The sequence below is a fragment of the Canis aureus genome, chromosome 25, assembly GCF_053574225.1.
Source record: "Canis aureus isolate CA01 chromosome 25, VMU_Caureus_v.1.0, whole genome shotgun sequence".
NCBI classification, from domain to species: Eukaryota; Metazoa; Chordata; class Mammalia; order Carnivora; family Canidae; genus Canis; species Canis aureus.
The window spans coordinates 28,473,015-28,493,025 of record NC_135635.1 but is presented as its reverse complement, the minus strand read 5'-3'; the positions used below and the strand labels follow the sequence as shown (position 1 = coordinate 28,493,025).

The following is a 20,011-nucleotide window of genomic DNA, read 5'->3' as shown; positions in this document are numbered from 1 at the left end:
GATCTTTAACTCTTTTTTAGTTTTCCAGATTGCGTTCTCATACCCGATTAACACTATCATGAATACATTTTTATTTTTTATTTTATTTATTTTTTATGAATACATTTTTATGCCTTTCCATGTTATTTCTTCTCAGTCCTAGAATTCCCCCTTAAGCAGAATTCTGTTCACTCTTCAAGATTCAGCTCAAGTTAAACTTACACAGTTATATATTTTATTGTATAAATTTGTTCAAATCCTACATTCTTCATGAAATTTTCCTTGATTAGCTCAGCTAAATGTTAACACTAATTTCCAGGGTTTGATAGAGTGCTTGGCACATACACTTTTCAGTTAAACTCTCTGAAAGCACTTACTTTACAATACAGGATAATACACTTCTGGTCTATCTCAAATAGTGGCTTTGAGGTTGAAATGTGTGAGGTGAATATCTTGCATTATATGTGCTTGGAAAGTTAACTGTAAACCATAATGCCCAATACTATTTTTTTTAAAAGATTTTTATTTATTTATTTATGAGAGACACAGAGAGGCAGAGACATAGGCAGAGGGAGAAGCAGGCTCCCTGTGAGGAGCCCAATGCAGAACTCCGTCATAGGACCCCAGGATCAGGCCCTGAGTCAAAGGCAGACGCTCAACCACTGAGCCACCCAGGCGTCCCTAATGCCCCATACTATTATTTTTTTTCAATTTTTGCTTTCCCTTGAGGAACATATGGGACATATAACAGCTGTCCAAAGGCCTAAGGTAGTGGGTATAATACTTGGGTACTCATAATCTATGAAGCAGGAGACTCTGTTTTTGTTTTATAAAGATTTTATTTATCTATTTGAGAGAGAGAAAGAGAGAGAGGGTGTGAGTGTACATGAGCATGAGCTGAGAGAGGAGAAGCAGCTCCCCAGCTCCCCACAGAGCAGGGAGTCCAACACAGGGCTCAATCCCAGGATCTTCTATCCCAGGCCCCTAGGATCATGACCTGCGCTGAAGGCAGATGTTTAACCCACTGAACCACCCAGGCGCCCCCTAACAGGAGACTGTTTTAATGCAATCAGTTCTCAGATCTGCACTTCCCTTAGGTGGCTGTCCCTAAAAGTGATCTGCCTGAAGATACACCTCTGGTGTCAGAGTGTAAAGTTCTTTCCAGCCTTCCTTATCCCAGTTGCCCCTTCCCTACTTATAGAAAAAGAAAAGCATAATTCTTCTCCACCCCAAATCCTACCAAGGTGCAATACCCCAGGGGTGAAACAAAAATCTCCAGGATGTCAAAAAAAGGAACAATTGGTGAATGAGAATGGATAACACAACCTTAGAAGTCAGATAGATGGTTTTCAACAACTTGCTTTCAACAATTGAAAGAGAACCTAATCAGGGTTGTCAGCTGATGGATCATTAAAAATAATTTTTATTGTTAGATCTTTATGTGATTCTTCTGGCATATAATTTGGAAGGAGTTCAAAGAGTCAAGTTACCAAAAACTCCATTCATTTTCATCTACTTATTTATGCGAACAAGTTTCCTCACTGAGTACATCCATGGAATCGAAAACTTGGAATAGAATGGATGTTGAACTTGTTCTCATTCTAGTGATACTCATCCATCAATAAAATAAACTAGTTGGGGGCATCTGGGTGGCTCAGTTGGTTAAAGGTCCAACTCTTGATCTCAACTCACGTCTTGATCTCAGGGTCTTGAGTTCAAGTCCTGCCTTGGTCTCCATGCTGAGTGTGGAGCCTACTTGAAAAACAAACAAAAAAGTAGTGGGAACTAGCAGTTCTATCTCTGTAAGATGCATTTCCAACAACATTTTACTTCTGTGTTTAATACTTATGTAAGTATTTAACGATTTATTTATTATTTTAGAGAGAGAGAGAGTCCAGGCAGGAGCGCTGAGGGGCAGAAGGGAGGGAGAAAGAAAGAGAGATTCCTAGCTGAGTGAGGAGCCCTACCTAGGCCTCAATCTGAGGCCTGAAATCCTGACTTGAGCTGAAACCAAAAGTCAAGGCCTAAGGGACATAGCCAGCCACCCAAGCGCCCCTCTTACATAAATATTTAAAAAAACGTGCTTTGATCATTCGAAATAATAAAGCTTTAAATTCTACGATCACAAGAGATTCAAACACGATCCTTAATTTCAATTTATTTCATTTTATTACAAGGGACTAGAAGATGGTCAATAAAACAGACATAAAAGTCTATTATTAGGATAAAATTCTGGAGGGATGTGGAATGTAAATACGGAAGATAAAGGAAAGATGGAAATTGCCCAAGTATCAAAGAAACCGTATTTAAAAAAGTGGATTTGGTGGGCCTCAAAACTGCAATATTTGGAGTTGGCCGGCTATATTTAAAAGTGTGACAAGGATAAAATATTCATAACCAGTTGGGGGAAAAAAAATGTAGATGTCTTTTTCAACTGCAGAAGGATGTACAGAATTTGGGGGACTCGTTAGCTACAAAGTCTGAAGATCCTGAGCAGAACCCAAGTCTGCAGGGAGGCCGGCTGAACCATTTCTTGGGGGGCGTTGGAATCACGGTTGGCCCCAAACCTGTGGCTCCACGTTGCGCGCGCGGGCGCAGCAGCTCGCCCCGTGTTCCCCGTTTCCACCGTCGCCAGCACCTCCCCTCTGGGCCGCGCAAGAGCAGGGACTTGTTGGATTCCTGGCTCGTCGCCTGCACACGGGGGTGGGGGTGGGGGTGGGGGTGGGGGGGGCGGACGCTCCCCAAACATCCCCGGAATGAATGACTTTATCGTGAGAACTCGGAAGGCTGTTAAAATCCCCGGCCAGCGCTCCAGCTTTCGTTCTGCGTGTCCCGGCGGCCGCGAGGCGCGGAGCAGGCGTGGGAAGACCCCGAGGAAAGTCTGAGCCCTCGGCGGGGGGGCGGGGCGGGGCGGGGCGGGGCGGGGGCGGGGCGGGGCGGCCGGGGGCGGTGCCACCTCGGGCCTCCGCGCAGGCGCGCAGCCGTGTCCGCGTGAGTGCGCGCAGCGGCGCGCCTGTCCCCGCGCGGGCTCCGTAGCGCGTGTGCAGGCTGACGCAGCTCGCGGGCCCTCCTCCTGCTCTGCGGCGGCGGCGGCGGCGGCGGCGGAGTTTTGGGCGTTTGGGAGGGGGCGAGCGAGGGAGCTAGAGTCAGGAGAGGGAGGCGGCGGCGGGGAGGAGGAGGAGGAGGAGGAGCAGGCGCCGCCATGGCCGCCGCTATCACCGACATGGCCGACCTGGAGGAGCTCTCTCGCCTGAGCCCTCTGCCCCCCGGCAGCCCCGGCCCGGCGGCGCGGGGCCGGGCTGAGCCCCCCGAGGAGGAGGAGGAAGAGGAGGAGGAGGAGGAGGAGGCCGAGGCCGAGGCGGTGGCGGCGCTGCTGCTGAACGGCGGCGGCGGGGGCGGCGGCGGCGGCGGCGGCGGAGTGGGGGGCGGCGAGGCGGAGACGATGTCGGAGCCGAGCCCCGAGAGCGCCAGCCAGGCCGGCGAGGACGAGGACGAGGAGGAGGACGAGGAGGAGGAGGACGAGAGCAGCAGCAGCGGCGGGGGCGAGGAGGAGAGCAGCGCCGAGAGCCTGGTGGGCAGCAGCAGCGGCGGGAGCAGCAGCGACGAGACGCGCTCGCTGAGCCCCGGCGCCGCCAGCAGCAGCAGCGGGGATGGGGACGGCAAGGAGGGCCTGGAGGAGCCCAAGGGACCCCGGGGCAGCCAGGGCGGCGGCGGGGGCGGCAGCAGCAGCAGCAGCGTCGTCTCCAGCGGCGGCGACGAGGGTTACGGGACCGGGGGCGGCGGAAGCAGCGCGACCTCCGGGGGCCGGCGAGGCAGCTTGGAGATGTCGTCGGACGGGGAACCCCTGAGCCGCATGGACTCGGAGGACAGGTCAGTGCCCGGGAGGGTGTCCCCTTCCCTTCTCCTTTCTGCGCTCGTGCGCCTCTCGAGGGGGGCACGAGGGGACTTTCTTTTTTTTTTTTTTAAACTGAGGTCCCCCTGCGCCCCAGATCCGCGGCCCCTCCCCCCGGCTCCCAACTCGGAAATCTCTCCTGCCCGCCGCGCCCCTCTCGCCGCGGATGGCCGCCCGCAACTCTCCGACCGGCCCCCCCCAACTCTCCTTTCCCCGCCCTCTTTCCCCCTCGGCTCTGCGCTCCGGACGGACCTACGGACAGCGCCAACTCCGAAACAGCCCTCAAAGTAGGCCCCGATCCCCTGGCGGAGCTCCCGAGGGCCTCGATGCTCACACCCCGGTACACAGGGTTCGCTCGGCCCCACCGTGTTCGCGAACACTTGTCAGAACTGTAATTGACAAGTGTTTTCCAACATGGCTGGTCTCGCCTGGATTTAACAGAACTTCCTTGTTCAGGGAGGAGACCCCCCCCCCCCACCCCCCACTATCACTTTTCGCCACTTAGAAGGAAAACGACTGGCCTTTTGTAATTTGGTCAGTGCTTCTACAATTTCTCACGTGTAGTCATTATATACGCTCTCCAAAGTGATTTTGCTAACTTGTATTTTGCTTTGTGACTAAACGTGGGGAGAAAGTTTAGAAACACTTGTAGGAATTGTAGACGAGAATAATGGATTGATGTCCTTTAAGATGATGTGAGGGGATCAAAGAATTGGGAATCGTAATGAGGTACAGCCCGGAAGGCACACCATATTGGTATGCGGTTTAGAATCTTTAACAGGAATGTCATGATTTTTTAGACGGTGATATTAAAGTCGTGGATCGGAGAGATCTCTGAAGAAATAAGTAGCCTTTTTCTAAAGCTTGTTAGAAATAATATGAATAGGGATCCCCTGGTGGCGCAGCGGTTTGACCCCTGCCTTTGGCCCAGGGCGCGATCCTGAAGATTCAGGATCGAATCCCACGTCGGGCTCCCGGTGCATGGAGCCTGCTTCTCCCTCTGCCTGTGTCTCTGCCTCTCTCTCTCACTGTGTGCCTATCATAAGTAAATAAAAATTAAAAAAAAAAAAAAAAAAAGAAATAACATGAATACAGTCGAAAATACGCTTCATTTTTTGGAGACATTACAGTTTATTGCATTAGTGTGTTTCAGTTATTACTTCTCATCACTTTGGAAAACTTCCTATTTTAACTAATTGGTTTTTAATGTACTTTTTTTTTTTTTAAACACAGAGACAACCATGTCATGCCTATTATACTGCTCCTGGCCTTTATTTTGACCATCTATTAATGTTTTGATGTTTTGATGAACAGTAGGATTTTTAACCATCGGTATTGATTGGTCTTTAAAAGTTTAAGTATTCTGAGGTTTTAGGAATTCGGATTGGTAACTAATAAAACGAACACTTTGGTTTATCGTTAATGTTACAAGGAATGCAAAACTCTAAAAAACGTGAAAATATAGCACTAGATTCAGTTCGACATTTACTTTAGAGAAGAAAATACCTTGGATGGATGGATGGAGTAAAGTAGACTGTACAAACCCTAGAGAGACTGTGCTGAACTATGTAGGTATGGCAGGAAGGAGAATCTTTAAGATGATTAAAAATTGATGTGACCCACACAATGAAGCATATGTTATTTATCATTTTAGTATATCCTCGTCCATTGGTACCAGCAGATATTTGAAAGTTGACATCAGTTTATACAGTTAACATCTAGCACAGTTCTTCCATTTATCCAGCGTGTGTGGGCACACACAGGTTTAGCACTGCACAATTTAAATGTCTCTATTCATTCTCACAATTCTGGTGCAAGATAGGAATTACTTTGACTTCCATTTAACAGGTGAAGCAAATTGTCTTACTCAAAAAGTAAGTATGGAGTGGAAGAGCTGGATCCGAACAAAGGTTCTCAAGCCTCCTACTTCCACTTCACAAGAGTTAGAATACTCAACTCAAATAACAAGCTGTATGTGCCAGGATTTTTTTTTTTTTTTTTTTAAGTTACTATTTGCTACATCCATTTAGGAGATGAACTATTATTGGTCAAGTAATATTTCAGGAAGTGGAGTTTTGGCTTCATTTCATATTTGTAAGATAATCACTGGAATATCTAATTTTTACATCATATTTCAGAGTAAGGACTAAGATATTAGTGCCACAAGTCCAAATAAGGTTAAAGCTTCATAATCAAACATACTTGCTTTTCTTAATGCTTAAACATTAGAGAGTGCAAAATATTGTAATCTTTTTACTGTTTCAGAGTGAAAGATTATCACTTGTACGAAAAGGTTTTGCTAGTGAAACTGGATATGGTAGTCTTAATCTTCATTCTTAAATGCCCCCTTGTTGCCTTTAAGTTTTTTTTTCCTTAAGTGTCCTTTTTTTTTTTATTTTTAAAGATTTTTATTTATTTATTCATGAGAGTCACAGAGAGAGGCAGAGACACAGGCAGAGGGAGAAGCAGGCTCCACGCTGGGAGCCCCATGTGGGACTCGATCCCCTGTCTCCAGGATCACGCCCTGGGCGGAAGGCGGCGCTAAACTGCCGAACTACCCGGGCTGCCCTTAAGGGTCCTTTTAAATTTGGAAAGGATTCATAGTTCTTAGGAACTGTTCTGCAGATTACATTAATCTATGTAGATTTTATAAATTGATTTCATGGTAGGAGGCCGTAATTACTTTTGTAACTGATGTAAGGATATCGTGATTTTAAAGTGCTTTTAAAAAATTTGGGCATTCCTATAAAAATAATTTTATTATTAAAATTTACTGTTCTAGAATACCTGTTCAATTTTTCTCTTACTTTGAAATTAGATCATACTTTTGAGTTTAACATACCTTGGAATTTGTTGAACTATCTTAAGTATTTTTAATTGTAAGTGCTTCTTTTTAAGAAACATTTAGATATAAAGACTTAGATATTTAAAGCTCAGATCCAAGGTGTCAGTTTATAAACATCTAGTGGAAATGTTGTGTGGTGAAAAATGACTGATTTATAAAATGAATAAATGACAATTGCTACAAAAACATTGATTATTTTCCCCATGAGAAAGTTATTCAAAACCAGAATAAGCATATTAGTGTGTTTATTTTGGTAAAGTTAGAAAACCTTAATGTTGATATCGAATTTATTTTCTTTAGGGGAATATTTAGCTGTTTGAGACCACTATGAACTAGTTTTTCTTTTACTTCAAACCTAAGCTTAAGTATTTTTTAAAAAATTATCACTTTAAAAAAATAATTACCATCTTTTAAGTTAATTTCAGAGACGAACTTTTAAATAGAATTTTAGAATTTAAAATACTTCTGAAAGTTTTTAAGTTCACAAATTCTAGCTATTGAATCAAATTATACACTGGAAGTATTACCTTTTCTGTGTAAGTGAATTGATAATTTCTTTTGTAGTTGTTTCATTCATATATATATACATGTATACATATATATGAATAAAACAACAAACAAATATATGAATGAAACAACTACACAAAGAAATTATATATGTCATTTATATATAATATATACATGTATATACACATATATAACAATGTATTATACACACACACACACACACACATATATATATGTATATGTGTGTTCCCCCTTCCCCCTCCAACTAGATAGAATAGAAGCCATAACTTGTTTTGAAAAGCCAAGACCACCCTCAGCCACTTTTACCACCTTTCTGGGTAAATCCATGCCAAGTGAAAAGTGCATGTGTAAGGATGGGGGTAATAGGGAAAGACATAAAAGTATGAAACTTAGTGATCAGGAAAGGCCACAGGCCCTTATCATTTTGTGGATCAAGATTTGTAATCCCAATCTTAGGGGGTTGCAAACTTTGAGGTGTAACTGACATTGCTCTGATGCTGGGAAAACGGGCTTATATTGCCCAAATTCTCAGTGGTATGACTGGGAAGATCTTCCAATTTGGAGTCTAAATTTTTAAGTCCTGTTCATACCAGAAGGCTGCTTGCTGAAGTTATCATCAAGATTTATTAAGGATCTCTATGGTTGAGGCAATGCAATACTTTTATGTAAAGTAATTTTTGCTCATACTTTATGATAAACTCCTTTCAGTATTTACCTCTTCAACTCTGAAGCAGCTGTCCATAGTCTCTAAAGTCATTCTTTTCAATGACCTTTTATTTTGATTAAGTTTAGGGAAAAGAGCTTTTTAGTAGGTCTCCGTTTTCTTTGATAACCTGTAACTCCCAGTTAAGTAAGGCATGGTTCTGTGTATGAAACAAATCATGAAAAAACTACAGACTTCAGGACTGAATTTATGGAGAGATTCTAGGGGGTCATTTTACTTTTAAGAAAAGTTAAGGCTACTATGTTGAGTCAGAGAATCCTGTAAGTTGATTTGCTAACCAAACAGGTATTTACTATGTGCAGGACTCTATTGAATATTGTGGAAGACGGGAAGAGAAAAATGCTTTCCGCTTCATCCATCTTGCGTATTGCTGTGAGACTTTTAATTCCAAGGTGTATGTTCCTAGCACAAGACTTTCTTGAGTCTTATATAAACAGAGTCAAATTTTACACCTTGCCAGTTGTATTAGCTATTATTTATTGCTGTGTAGCAAATTTCTTTCAAATTTAGCAACTTTTAAAGAAACAGACATTTGTTATCACACAGTGGTTTCTGAGAGTTAGAAGTGGATAGGCTTAGCTGGGTGGTTCTGGCTCAGAGTTTCATGAGATTGTAGTGAAAAGTTTGGCCAGCACTGCAGTCATCTGAAGATTTGACTGGGGCTAGACATGTGTTTCCAAGATGGCTTACTTATTGTAGCTCTTGGCAGGATGCTTCAGTTACTCACCAAGTCAGAATCTGTGTATCCTCATGACATAGCAGCTATTTCCCCTCAGAGCAAGTGGCAGAAGAAGCCACAAAGTCATTTTATGACCTAAATATACTTATTTTTTCTTCTTCCTACGTTTTCATGTAGCAGGTAAGTTTTTCCTATTTTCTTTTTTCATTTATTCCCTGTTACACAATAATTACTTCAGATTTTATTCACTTAAGGCCCATCAAAATGCCACAACGAATTCTGGCTTTAATTTCTTTTTCCATTTAATTCCTATAGATGTATTTTTTTCCTTCCTGCTTATGGCTTTATTCTAGGTGGTGGGATATAGAATGCTTGTATAAAAAAAATAGAATGCTTGTATAAAGAGTGTGTATCTGAGTCAAAGGTCACAATTTAGATCTTGGTCTTGCTACCTGTATTATGATTTTAAGTAATATCTTTGAGCCTTGGTTCCTTAACTACGTAAAAAGGTTAGATTTTACCATGAAGGTGTTCTAAAGTGCAAAAGAATTTCTGGTAGAGTCCTGTGAACTTTCTGAAGAATCCATGTTATTTGAATGCTTGCTTTATCCATTTTGTTGTACAGTGGTGTTTTTGAGAGCAGAAACAGTTTTAGCTCATTTAGATCTTTATAGTGTCTAAATACAGTACCTTGGATATGGTGAGTAATTAATTATTAGCATTAAATTGAAATAACAATACAATTTATATAAATAAAGGAACTATAAACTGAAGGCCAGGATTTAGTGCCTTTGGTTGGATCATTGTATTTGATATTGCTAAGTTTAGTCATTGGGTCAGTGTACTCCAGTAAAGCCAGTGAGATCCTATGCAAAATTTTATGTGATTTCTCTGAGAAGATGTTGACAACTTCTAGCAGATTTTCAAAGGAATTTGGTCTAAGAGCTACTAGTTTGGGGGCACCTGGCTGGTCAGCTGGTAGAGTATATGATTTTTGATCTCAGGGTCATGAGTTCAAGCCTCATGTTAGGAGTAGAGTTTACCTTAAAAAACAAAAAGAACAAGGGGCACCTGGTTGGCTCAGTCGGTTAAAAGTCTGACTTGGTTTCCCCTCAGGTCATGATTTCAGGGTTGTGGCATCGAGCCCTGTATGGGGCTCAGCACTAAGTATGGAGTCTGCATGATATTCTCTCTCTCCTTCTCTGTCCCTCCCGTGGCTTGCGCACGTGTGCCCTCTTCTCTCTCATATAAATGATTAAGTAAAACCTTAGAATAAAACAAAAACTACCAATTTAGAGGAGATCCAGAGATACATAATAATTGTTTATTAACTAACTGATTGTGGACAATTCTACCAACAAAAATGATAGGACAATTCTGAAATTGTTAATGTCTGTAAAAAACATTTTTTAAATGAGTGTGAGTATGGAAAGTCTGAAATGGATAGTCACCAGAGGTTTTTTTTCCCCCTAAATAATTGTTAAGAAGCATTTACTGTATAAAAATGCATAACATTTTATCAAAGTTAAATGGAAATTTTGAAGTTAAGGAGGGAGAAGGTATAGGGAGAATAGTGGTTTAAGACTGTGATTTGAGTCAGAATGTGTGGTTTGAATTCTGGTTTTCACTTAAACTGGGTGACTATGGGACAGTTACTTATTTACCATCTTACTGTTCAGGTTTCTCATCTGTAAAAAAGGGACAATAATAGTTAACTATCCTATAAGATTGTTAAGGGGATTACATGTAGAGTATTTGGCACACAGTCTATTTTAAATGTTTACTGTGTGATAGGTATTTAGCCCACGGGTATACATAGAATCCCTCTGTTATGTGCCAGGTGGTATTCTAGGTACAGGGTACAGAGTAGTGAGTAAAACAAAGCCCCCTGACCTCATGAGTTGGGGAGACAAATTGCACAAATGAGCTAGAAATAGCCGGTAATGATCTTTTGTTGTAATGAAGCAGTATCAGATCTGAATGCCAAAAAGTACTAGACCAACTGGTAATTGTGTGGCAAGTATCTGTAAATGAGTGCCACAGAGACTTGCAAAAGGATATGCCAGGCCAAATATTTCATTGCAAAATCTACATTTTAATCAGCTTTCCTTTAACATATATAATCTATTCAGTGGTCGACCTAAAAGGTCACATAATAGTTTTTAATATATAAGTGAGCTACTGACCTATTAGTAAAACTCTTCGGAGTTTATTTTCTAGTACTGGTAATGGACTTGCAGTGATCTACTCACATGTCGAGTTCATTTTTATGACTGTTAGCATGCATTTGTGCAAATCACGGTTATGTTGGTCTTGGAACTAAATGGACAATTTTGGGCATCAGAGGAGATCAGAGGGATGTATGGATGTTTAAAAAAAATCACATTTTGAGCATTTACTCTGATGCTTAATTTGGGGCTCTTTTGGGCAGTCCCGGTAGCGCAGCGGTTTAGCACCGCCTGCAGCCCAGGGTGTGATCCTGGAGACCTGGGATCGAGTCCCACATCAGGCTCTCTGTGTGGTGCCTGCTTCTCCCTCTGCCTGTGTCTCTGCCTCTCTCTCTCTCTGTCTCTATGAATAAATAAAATAAAATCTTTAAAAAAAAATTTGGTGCTCTTTCTACTGATAAGAAAGAAATGTGATGATGCCTCCTCAGTTTTTATTTTTAGTTTTTAAATAGGCTCCATGCCCAATGTGGGGCTTGAACCTCACTACCGTGAGATGAAGAGTCGCATGCTCTACAGACTGAGCCAGCCACGTGCCCTCAGATACTTCGTTTTTAATGACAAGACTAAAAAAGATGGTTCCGTTGTTTTCTAGTTTTTCTGTAAAGTGTTTGTGACACAGTATATTACATTAAAATAAAAACTGGCAAATATTGTAGTCAGTGGTTAAAATTTTGGTGGGAGGGTACTGGATTTTAGTGTTAGGTGAGTGATGGGAAATTTTTAGAAAGTCTAAATGAAGCATAGGAAAGAGCCTACCATATTCAGGAGACTTCTTTCTAGGTCAGAGGATTCACATTGGAACTGGAAAATAAGAATGGCTAAAGTGGGATTTCTTATGCCAACACAAATGTAGGCATTTTGTCAGTGTGGATTTGTGAATCAGATTCTTTTGCTGCTCCCCAACTTCTGTCTTTGTAACTCCTAATCACATTCAGGTTTTATCAAACATTTTCACGGGCTGACTATTCCTGATTCTTTGTTGAGGCACATTGCTAGCACTCCCAAGTTTTTTGTTGCCCTTGTTACAGTTTGAGTATTTACTGTTTCTCTTTCCTGCTAGAATATATGCTCCTTGAGAATAGGAATCCTGTCTCTTTTGATCATTGTTCTATCCACAGCACCTGGCACAGTGCTTGATACTTATTTTAGGGATTCTTTTTTCTTTTAACATTTTTTCAGTAATCTCTACACCCAGTGTGGGTTTCAGATTTACAACCCCAAGATCAAGATTGCATTCTCTACCTACAGAGCCAACCAGGCACCCCTTAGGTATTCTTAAATGTATTTTGGATGAATGATGAATCTCCTGTGTTATAGGAAAACGTGGCAAAGGTAGAGAGGAAATTATGGGAGCTGCGAGACCAATTAGGAAGTGGTAGGAATAGTACAGGTGTGAAATGAAGAGACTAGAGCTAGGGTAGAAGTTGGGGAAAAAGTCATGCTTGGGAAACTAAATCAAAGGAAAGAAAAACTAATTTCCTGGATAGCTTATAAGAAAAATATTATGTTATTATTTTTGAGTAAAATGTTTTTTTTCTTGAGGATTTCATTGGAACAATAGCTTGCTTATTTTTCCAGACACATCCATCACTGAAATAACTCAAGGAAAAGTTGGGTAGTGAAGGAGCATGAACCTTAACTTAGGAGTTACAGTTTACTTCTCAAAATTTGCTTCCTTACCTGTAAAATAGGATATTTTAGTATTGTGATTAAATGAGATGGAATATGTAGAGGGCCTAGGGTTGTATTTATTTATTTAAAAATATATTTGTTTATTTATTTATTTGACAGAGATAGAGTCAGAGAGCACAAATAGGGGGAATGCAGAGGGAGAGGGAGAAGCAGGCTTCCTGCTGAGCAGGGAGCCCAGTGTTGGGCTGGATCCTGAACCCTTGAGATATGACCTGAGCTGAAGGCAGACGCTTAACCTGCTAAGCCTCCCAGGCTTCCCCCAGGGCTATATTTAATTCATAGAGTCATTTATGCTTCCATTCTCATGCATATAGATGTGGAAAGAAAACTTCGGTGAGAATGAATGATATTGTAGTTCTGGCTTTACTGGAGACGGCTTGCAAATCATTTTATTTCTCTGAACTTCAGATTAGTTTTTTTTTTTCTTAAAAGTGAGAATTTAAATGATACAATTTGGAGCTCAAATGTGATGATTCTGAAGTAGACTTGGCAAATGCTTTTCTATTTTATCCTTTCGATTTTATCCTTTCGACAAACCCAGAGTATTGCAAGCATGGCTTTGTTATAGCCAGGATCTCAAACATAGTTTAGATAGGTTCTTCTGCTTTCAAAAATCACCATAATTTATGGTATTGTATTAAAATACCTGTTTGTGGGATCCCTGGGTGGCGCAGCGGTTTGGCGCCTGCCTTTGGCCCAGGGCGCGATCCTGGAGACCCAGGATCAAATCCCACATCGGGCTCCCGGTGCATGGAGCCTGCTTCTCCCTCTGCCTGTGTCTCTGCCTCTCTCTCTCTCTCTCTGTGACTATCATGAATAAATAAATAAAATCTTTAAAAAAAAAAAATACCCGTTTGTGTTTGTTTTTTCTAGGCTATAACATTTGTAAGGATTAAAGTCTGGTTTTATTTATTTATTTATTTAAATATTTTATTTATTTATTCATGAGAGGCAGAGAGGTAGAGACTACAGGCAGAGGGAGAAGCAGGCTCCATGCAGGGAGCCCGATGCGGACTCGATCCTGGGTCTCCAGGATCACGCCCTGGGCCAAAGGTGGCACCAAACTGCTGAGCCACTTGGGCTGCCCTCCGTTTATTTTTTATACTTGCATTGCTTACCAGCTGTATTCACCTATTGCACTGCCTATGTTCAGAATTCAATAATTTGTTGAATTCAGCTGAATGTAGATGTACCTGATACATATTTCTTCTTTCTCACTATCATGACTGTATGAAACAAGGAGAACCATTCTGTGCCTCATACATTCCCTCAATTCTTCTTCTTCTTTTTTTTTTTTTCCGTGTATTTACTCATTTAAGTAATCTCTATACCCAATGTGGGGCTCAGACTCACAACCTCCAGGATCAAGAGTCTTGTGTTCTTGTAACAGAGCCACTGGGTACCCCTTCTCCCAATTCTTTTTAACAGCATAGTTAGAAACAGTATTTGAAAAAAGTTGTGGTTTTTGAGTAATTTAAAAAGCAGACATCCCCAACTAATATTTTGTTTCCGAACAAAGAAATAAATTTACATACTATTTTAGGTGAAAACTATTGTGTGTGCTTTGCTTATGAATCTGAGACTCATGAGCTTATTGGAAGGATTTTATGAAGTTCAATTCATTGCATCCTCACAAACAACTGATGAAGTGAGGAAAGCAGACATTAGAACTTACCCAGAGTTGCATAGCTCCTGGAGAATGTAGGCAGTCCTGGCGGATGTGCTTTAAGCTCTTATGCTGCCTGTATGACTCTTGTAACCAGCCTTGACTAGGGGAGTTTAATTAAAATAGTATTAAGTCAGTGGCTAGTTTAAATTTCAGCCTCTCTTACAAAGAATAACTTAGGAGCTTGAATTCGTTTACATTTCTGGGCCTGATTTTCATTGGTAATTATAATATAGCCTAGATTCCTTTGAAGGCTATGAAGTATAAAAGTTGATTTTTAAGTGTTGTAGTTACTCAGTCTTCCGGGGAATAGAGTCTTTAGTAGCATTTTCTTTCTTTTTTTTTTTTTTTTTCTTTTAAAGATTTTTTTATTCATGAGAGAGACATAGAGAGAGGCAGAGACATAGGCAGAGGGAGAAGCAGGCTCCATGCAGGGAGCCTGCTGTGGGACTCTATCCCAGGACTCCAGGATCACGCCCTGAGCCAAAGGCAGATGCTCCATCGCTGAGCCACCCAGGCGTCCCTGCTATTTTATTTCTAAATTATAAAATTTTTGTCATTACTTTTTATAAGTATTTGTCAAAGTACCAAGAATGGATGAGTCAGCAGTAGATTTTTTAGTGCTTTACATTTATGTTGACAGTCATTTGAACATGTCTTTTGAGGTGTTTAGGAGTTCTGTAGGCATTTTTGCCAGAAATGTGTGTATGAAATCATCTGATAAAATTATTTTTATGCTTTTACACCAACTTAAAAAAAAACAAATGTGATTGCTTCTGTATAAAATGAGTGTTATTCTTCATAGCAGATTTTTTTTACATAACTTTCTTGGCATATAGGCATTTTCCTGGAAATCTTTTTGAAGGTAAAAGATTAAAAAAAAGGTAAAAGCTAACTCCTTATATAATGTAATTACATTGAAATAGAATGTTTTTAGTATTACAGTCTTTTTGAACGTAATTGCTTGCTGAGCTGGTCTTAAACTGCGAGAAAAATGTGGGTGGAGTAATCTTAAAGAGCAATAGACTAGAAATGAGAAGCAAATTTCAAATGATGTGCATGTAAGAATGCAGCCTACTTGTTTTCCATAGGCTATATTTCATCATTGTTGCATAAAGTCCCTTTTGACCAATTTAGTGAATGCTGCTGGGTCTTGGGGAAAAAATCTTTTGTTTTTATTCAGAGAAATAATTGTAGGGATGGAAAGTAGTCTTTTTCTTGATTAGAAAAACCCATTTTAGCTTTTTAAATTACAGTGATAATAGCTTGTAATTACAGTAACAATAGTAATAATAATATCTTGGTTTTGGCTAATGATTTTTAGTGTGCCTCCAATTAATTTTTATGATTATTTCAGTATGACAAAGCCATATATTTTACTTGCCTTAAAAATGCTACTTAAATTTGTCACTAAAAGTATGTGAGCATTTACTGTGTGCAAGGCACTATACTGCTTAGGTTTAGGAGTTTACTCTAAATGAGAGGCTTACAGGTGATTCATAGTACAATCAATCAGATCAGAAGGAAGCAGAATTCTTTCTACCTTAGGGGAGTAGGGAAGGCCTTAAGAATATGTGACTTGAGATATATAATGCATGTAATCAAACAAGCACTTTGGGCAGCCCGGGTGGCTCCGCAGTTTAGTGCCGCCTTCAGCCCGGGGCGTGATCCTGGAGACCGGGGATCGAGTCCCACGTCAGGCTCCCTGCATGGAGCCTGCTTCTCCCTCTGCCTGTGTCTCTGCCTTTCTCTCTCTCTCTGTCTCTCATGAATAAATAAATAAAATCTTAAAAAAAAAATAAAATAAGGACTTTTACTTTTTTTTTTTCATTTTTAACTTGTTTTTTCTAATTGCTTCTGAGTTTAAAGACCTAAAAGCCTGCAATACCATAGCAGTTTGGAAGGCAAAACCAGGTGGCCTTACTGAAATCTGATGTGATCTAAATTCTTTAATCCCATTTAAAATCAGTTTCATCATTTACTATTTGTTCTTGATAAAGAAAAGCCAAAGTCTCTGCCCCTTTATCCCTAGACAAATGAATATTTGGAGTTGGATTTTATGTTGACATTGTAGGCTTCTATCTGTTTTAGTGGCTTAAGTTCTAAATTTGGGACAAGTTCTACTTGAGGATAGTGTTGCTTTCTATGACCTTGAATTAATTTTTTTATAAAGCTAATTGGCTTGTAGGAATTTTTTTTTTTTTTTTTTTTTTAAAGAAAGAGGAGGGGCAGAGGGAAGGGGAGAGGGAGAATCTTAAGCTCCATATCCAGCATGGAACCAGATGCCAAGCTTGATCTCACAAGCCTTAGATTGTAACCTGAGCTGAAATCAAGAGTGGAACGCTTAAATGAGCCACCCAGGCACCCCAGGAAACTTGTTAGCAAAACTATCTATCTGCCTAAAAACACTTGATCTTAGCCAAAAGGCTGAGAAGTGATTCTGTCTGCCTAAATTAATCAAATTATATATGAATGTTAAATATCTTTTGTGTTATGAATGTTATAGATGTACAAAAACAAAGAAACAACTTTTTGTATGTGCACACCAAGTGAACCTGTCAGTTACTTTGACGTGATACAGGCTGTATTTCAGTATTTCTCAAATCTGATTTGCTCAAATATTTCCTATGTATAAATGTGTCTGCTGAGTTGTTTGGCATTTGTGTTTTGTATTTGTGTGACTTTGGGCAAGTCATATAATTTCTATATTTCAGTCTCTTTTATCTGTTAAGATGAGGGTACTGATAGTACCTACCTCATGTGGTTTAATCAACTTTTTTGATTAAATGAGTTAATACATGTCAAGCATGCTTTCAGTTACTATGGCTGCATGACAACCAACTCCAACATTAATGGTTTTATTTATTTATTTTTTTTTTTACATTAATGGTTTTAAACAATTATTTTGCTTACAGATCTAAGATCTGAGCAGGGCTGGGTAGGGGTAGGTCATTCTTGCTCCATTTAGTGTCAGTTTAGAACTACAAGTGAACAGTTTAGAAAAGGTTAGGGACTCTCATCACCAGAAAACTCCCTTAACCACTCACAGGTCTGTCACATGCGTGGTGCCTGGACTATGAAAACTGATACAGCTAAGACTCCCTGGCATCTTTCTCTAGCTCTGTGTACTTTTCACAAGATCTTTTCTGCATGGTAGCTAGGGAAGTTTCTGAAGCTGTGGTAGTTCTGGTTTTTCCTTGGTAGTCCTGGTCTCCCAAGCTGTGTGTCCCAAAGTTAGGTTGAAGCTGTGCTATTGCCTTTTATGACCTCGTCTTGTAAATCTAGCAGTGTCACTTTTGCAGTAGTTTCAGGCTTGTTGAGATTCAAGGGGATAGTAATAATGACCCTCCAGCACCTTGATGCCCTCTTGTAAGAAAAAGATGTGGGACAGTGTATATGGTGTAGCTATTTTTGGGAAATACATTCAGTAAGTGTTAGCTGTTATGATAAAAAATAGGAGCTGAGGTTTAGAGTATCTTACTTTTGTGATGCAAATTTTGTTAAGTTACATGATACTTTTATTTTTTTCCTTGAGAGAAAGCCATAAAATATAACAGGTAGGCAGTTTATAATTTTCTTGAAGTGCCTGTTTCTTGTAACTGGTTTAGTTTTGTCTTTCAGTCCCATTGTCAATGTCTAAAATAAGGAGCAGGGCACAAAATTACAGTCCAGTCCAACAAATGGAGGTGAGGAACAGTAGAGTTTCACTCTTAAAGTTGTATATTATCCATATAATATCAGGTATACAGCTTCACACTTTTCAAGAATACAGGCTTGTCTGAAATGCTTGGCACTCTTTTGAGTTTTAGCCTTATTATAATTTTGATTATAAGTATGGGAGAGACATAGAGTAATCATTCTAGTAGTGAGTGTCAATTTCAGGGATAAGAATATCATCTGTTAACCAAATAACAACTTACCTGTTTTGTGATTAGATTAGGAATCCCTGATGTGTGGGTATAATGTTGTTTACCTACAATTTGATAAATACTTTGAAACTAAGTGCAGTATACTTATTTCTGTGAAAAGCTATTACCAGTTACAGAGTTAATAAGCTAAGTGTATAATGCTTGCTCTGACCCTGTTAAATGTAACATAAATGAGTAGAATTTGTGTTTGCTTTTGTCTCATACCACTTTCTTCAGTACATGTGGAGGACCATGTTCCATTCTTTAAAAATAAGAATTATAGAATTATTTGTTTTATAGTAAGCCAGATAGAAGCTTATGAACCTAAGACTTTATAAAGATGATATGGTTTTCATTGAAGGAAAAAAATAAAACATCTTGGATTCTTCAGAGATTAAGGAGGTTCTTTTGTGGAACCTCAATCAGTAACTTCCAAATCCTGAAGGAAGTGGTTAGATCATCCTCTTTTTCCTACTATATTCTTTTCATTTTTAAGATTTTATTTTTGAGTAATCTCTGCACTCAAGGTGGAGCTTGAATTTGCATCTCCAGGTCGAGTTGCACGATCCACGGACTGAACCAGTCAGACGCCCCTTCCAACTACATTGTTGTTGTTGTTTTTTTTTAAGATTTTATTTATTTATTTATTCACGAGAGACACAGAGAGAGGAAGAGAGAGAAGCAGGCTTCATGCAGGGAGTCCGATGCAGGACTTGATCCTGAGACTCCAGGATCACATGCTGGGCGGAAGGCAGGTGCTCAACTACTGAGCCACCCATGCGTCCCCTAACTACATCTTTAAGTTTATGGCACTTTTTATCCTTTCTGTCACTTACTTCATAATACAGCTCCATGTTTTCTAACTTTTTTTTGGTTTGTTTCTAACTTTTTTTTTTTTTATTTTTTTTTATTTATTTATTTTTTATTTTTTTATTTTTTTTAATTTTTTTTTTGTTTCTAACTTTTTAATGTAAAACTATTCTCCATTTCACAGCTAGTAGTTTAACAATTTTGAGGTCTGTTCTTGAGGAAATAAAGAATCTAAAAACAATTTTCATTTTTTTCCCCAAATGAATTTTTGTGCAGAACCCCAGTCCCTAAGACATATTAAAATGATATTTTATTAGTACTTACTTTTTATAAGTTCAAAAGTTTTGCATTAATTTATAAATTGAATCAGAACAGTAAAACTTTTAAGTGAATTTAAATTTGAAGTAGGGGGCAGCCCGGATGGCCCAGCGGTTTAGCGCCGCCTTCAGCCCAGGGCCTGATCCTGGAGACTTGGGATCAAGTCCCACGCCAGGCTCCCTGCATGGAGCCTGCTTCTCCCTCTGCCTGTTTCTCTCCCTCTCTCTCTCTCTCTGTCTCTCATGAATAAATAAACAAAATCTTTAAAAAAAGAATAAATTTGAAGTAGGATTTGTGAACAAGTTTTTTTTTTTTTTTTCCTTCTCTAAAAATTTCATTTATTTGAGAAAGAGAAGAGCACAAGTGGGGGGATGGGGCATAGAGAGAGGGTGAAGCAGACTCCCTGCTGAGCAAGGAGCCCAATGCCAGACTCAGTCCTGGGACCCTGCGATCATGACCTGAGCCAAAGGCAGATGCTCAACCGACTGAGCCACTCAGGCGCCCAGTTTATGTCAGTTTTAGTATTCAAACAAAATTTCCTTGTTCTATTTTGGCAGCTTAGTCTTGAAAATTTGACTTGCAGATATGGGCACCTTGTTTTTCAGTCTTCATAGACTACATTTTGTTCTCCTGATAGCTATGAAAGAGGATTACTAGGATGGAAATTTGTTTGAAAAATACCAATGATACTTAAAGATCTTAATTGTGTTTATATCACAAATGCACAAGTCACTAGAACCTC

At 40.0% G+C, this 20,011-nt stretch overlaps 1 protein-coding gene across 11 annotated transcripts in view; it reads left to right on the top strand.

The window, feature by feature from the left end:
* The first annotated feature begins 3,063 nt into the window (after positions 1–3,063).
* Positions 3,064–20,011, top strand: part of AEBP2 (AE binding protein 2) — a 205,144-nt gene continuing 188,196 nt past the window's right edge. For 4 of the 11 annotated variants that reach the window (XR_013364225.1, XM_077870853.1, XM_077870855.1 and 1 more), the window contains exon 1: positions 3,066–3,849. Coding sequence is in view for 10 of the 11 variants with exons in the window: in XM_077870853.1 (XP_077726979.1) it covers positions 3,182–3,849 (668 nt within the window). In the remaining variant the exon portion in view is untranslated. Of the gene's footprint in view, positions 3,850–20,011 lie in introns of all 11 variants that reach the window. The other 7 variants (XM_077870857.1, XM_077870858.1, XM_077870860.1 and 4 more) reach the window with 5 other exon arrangements.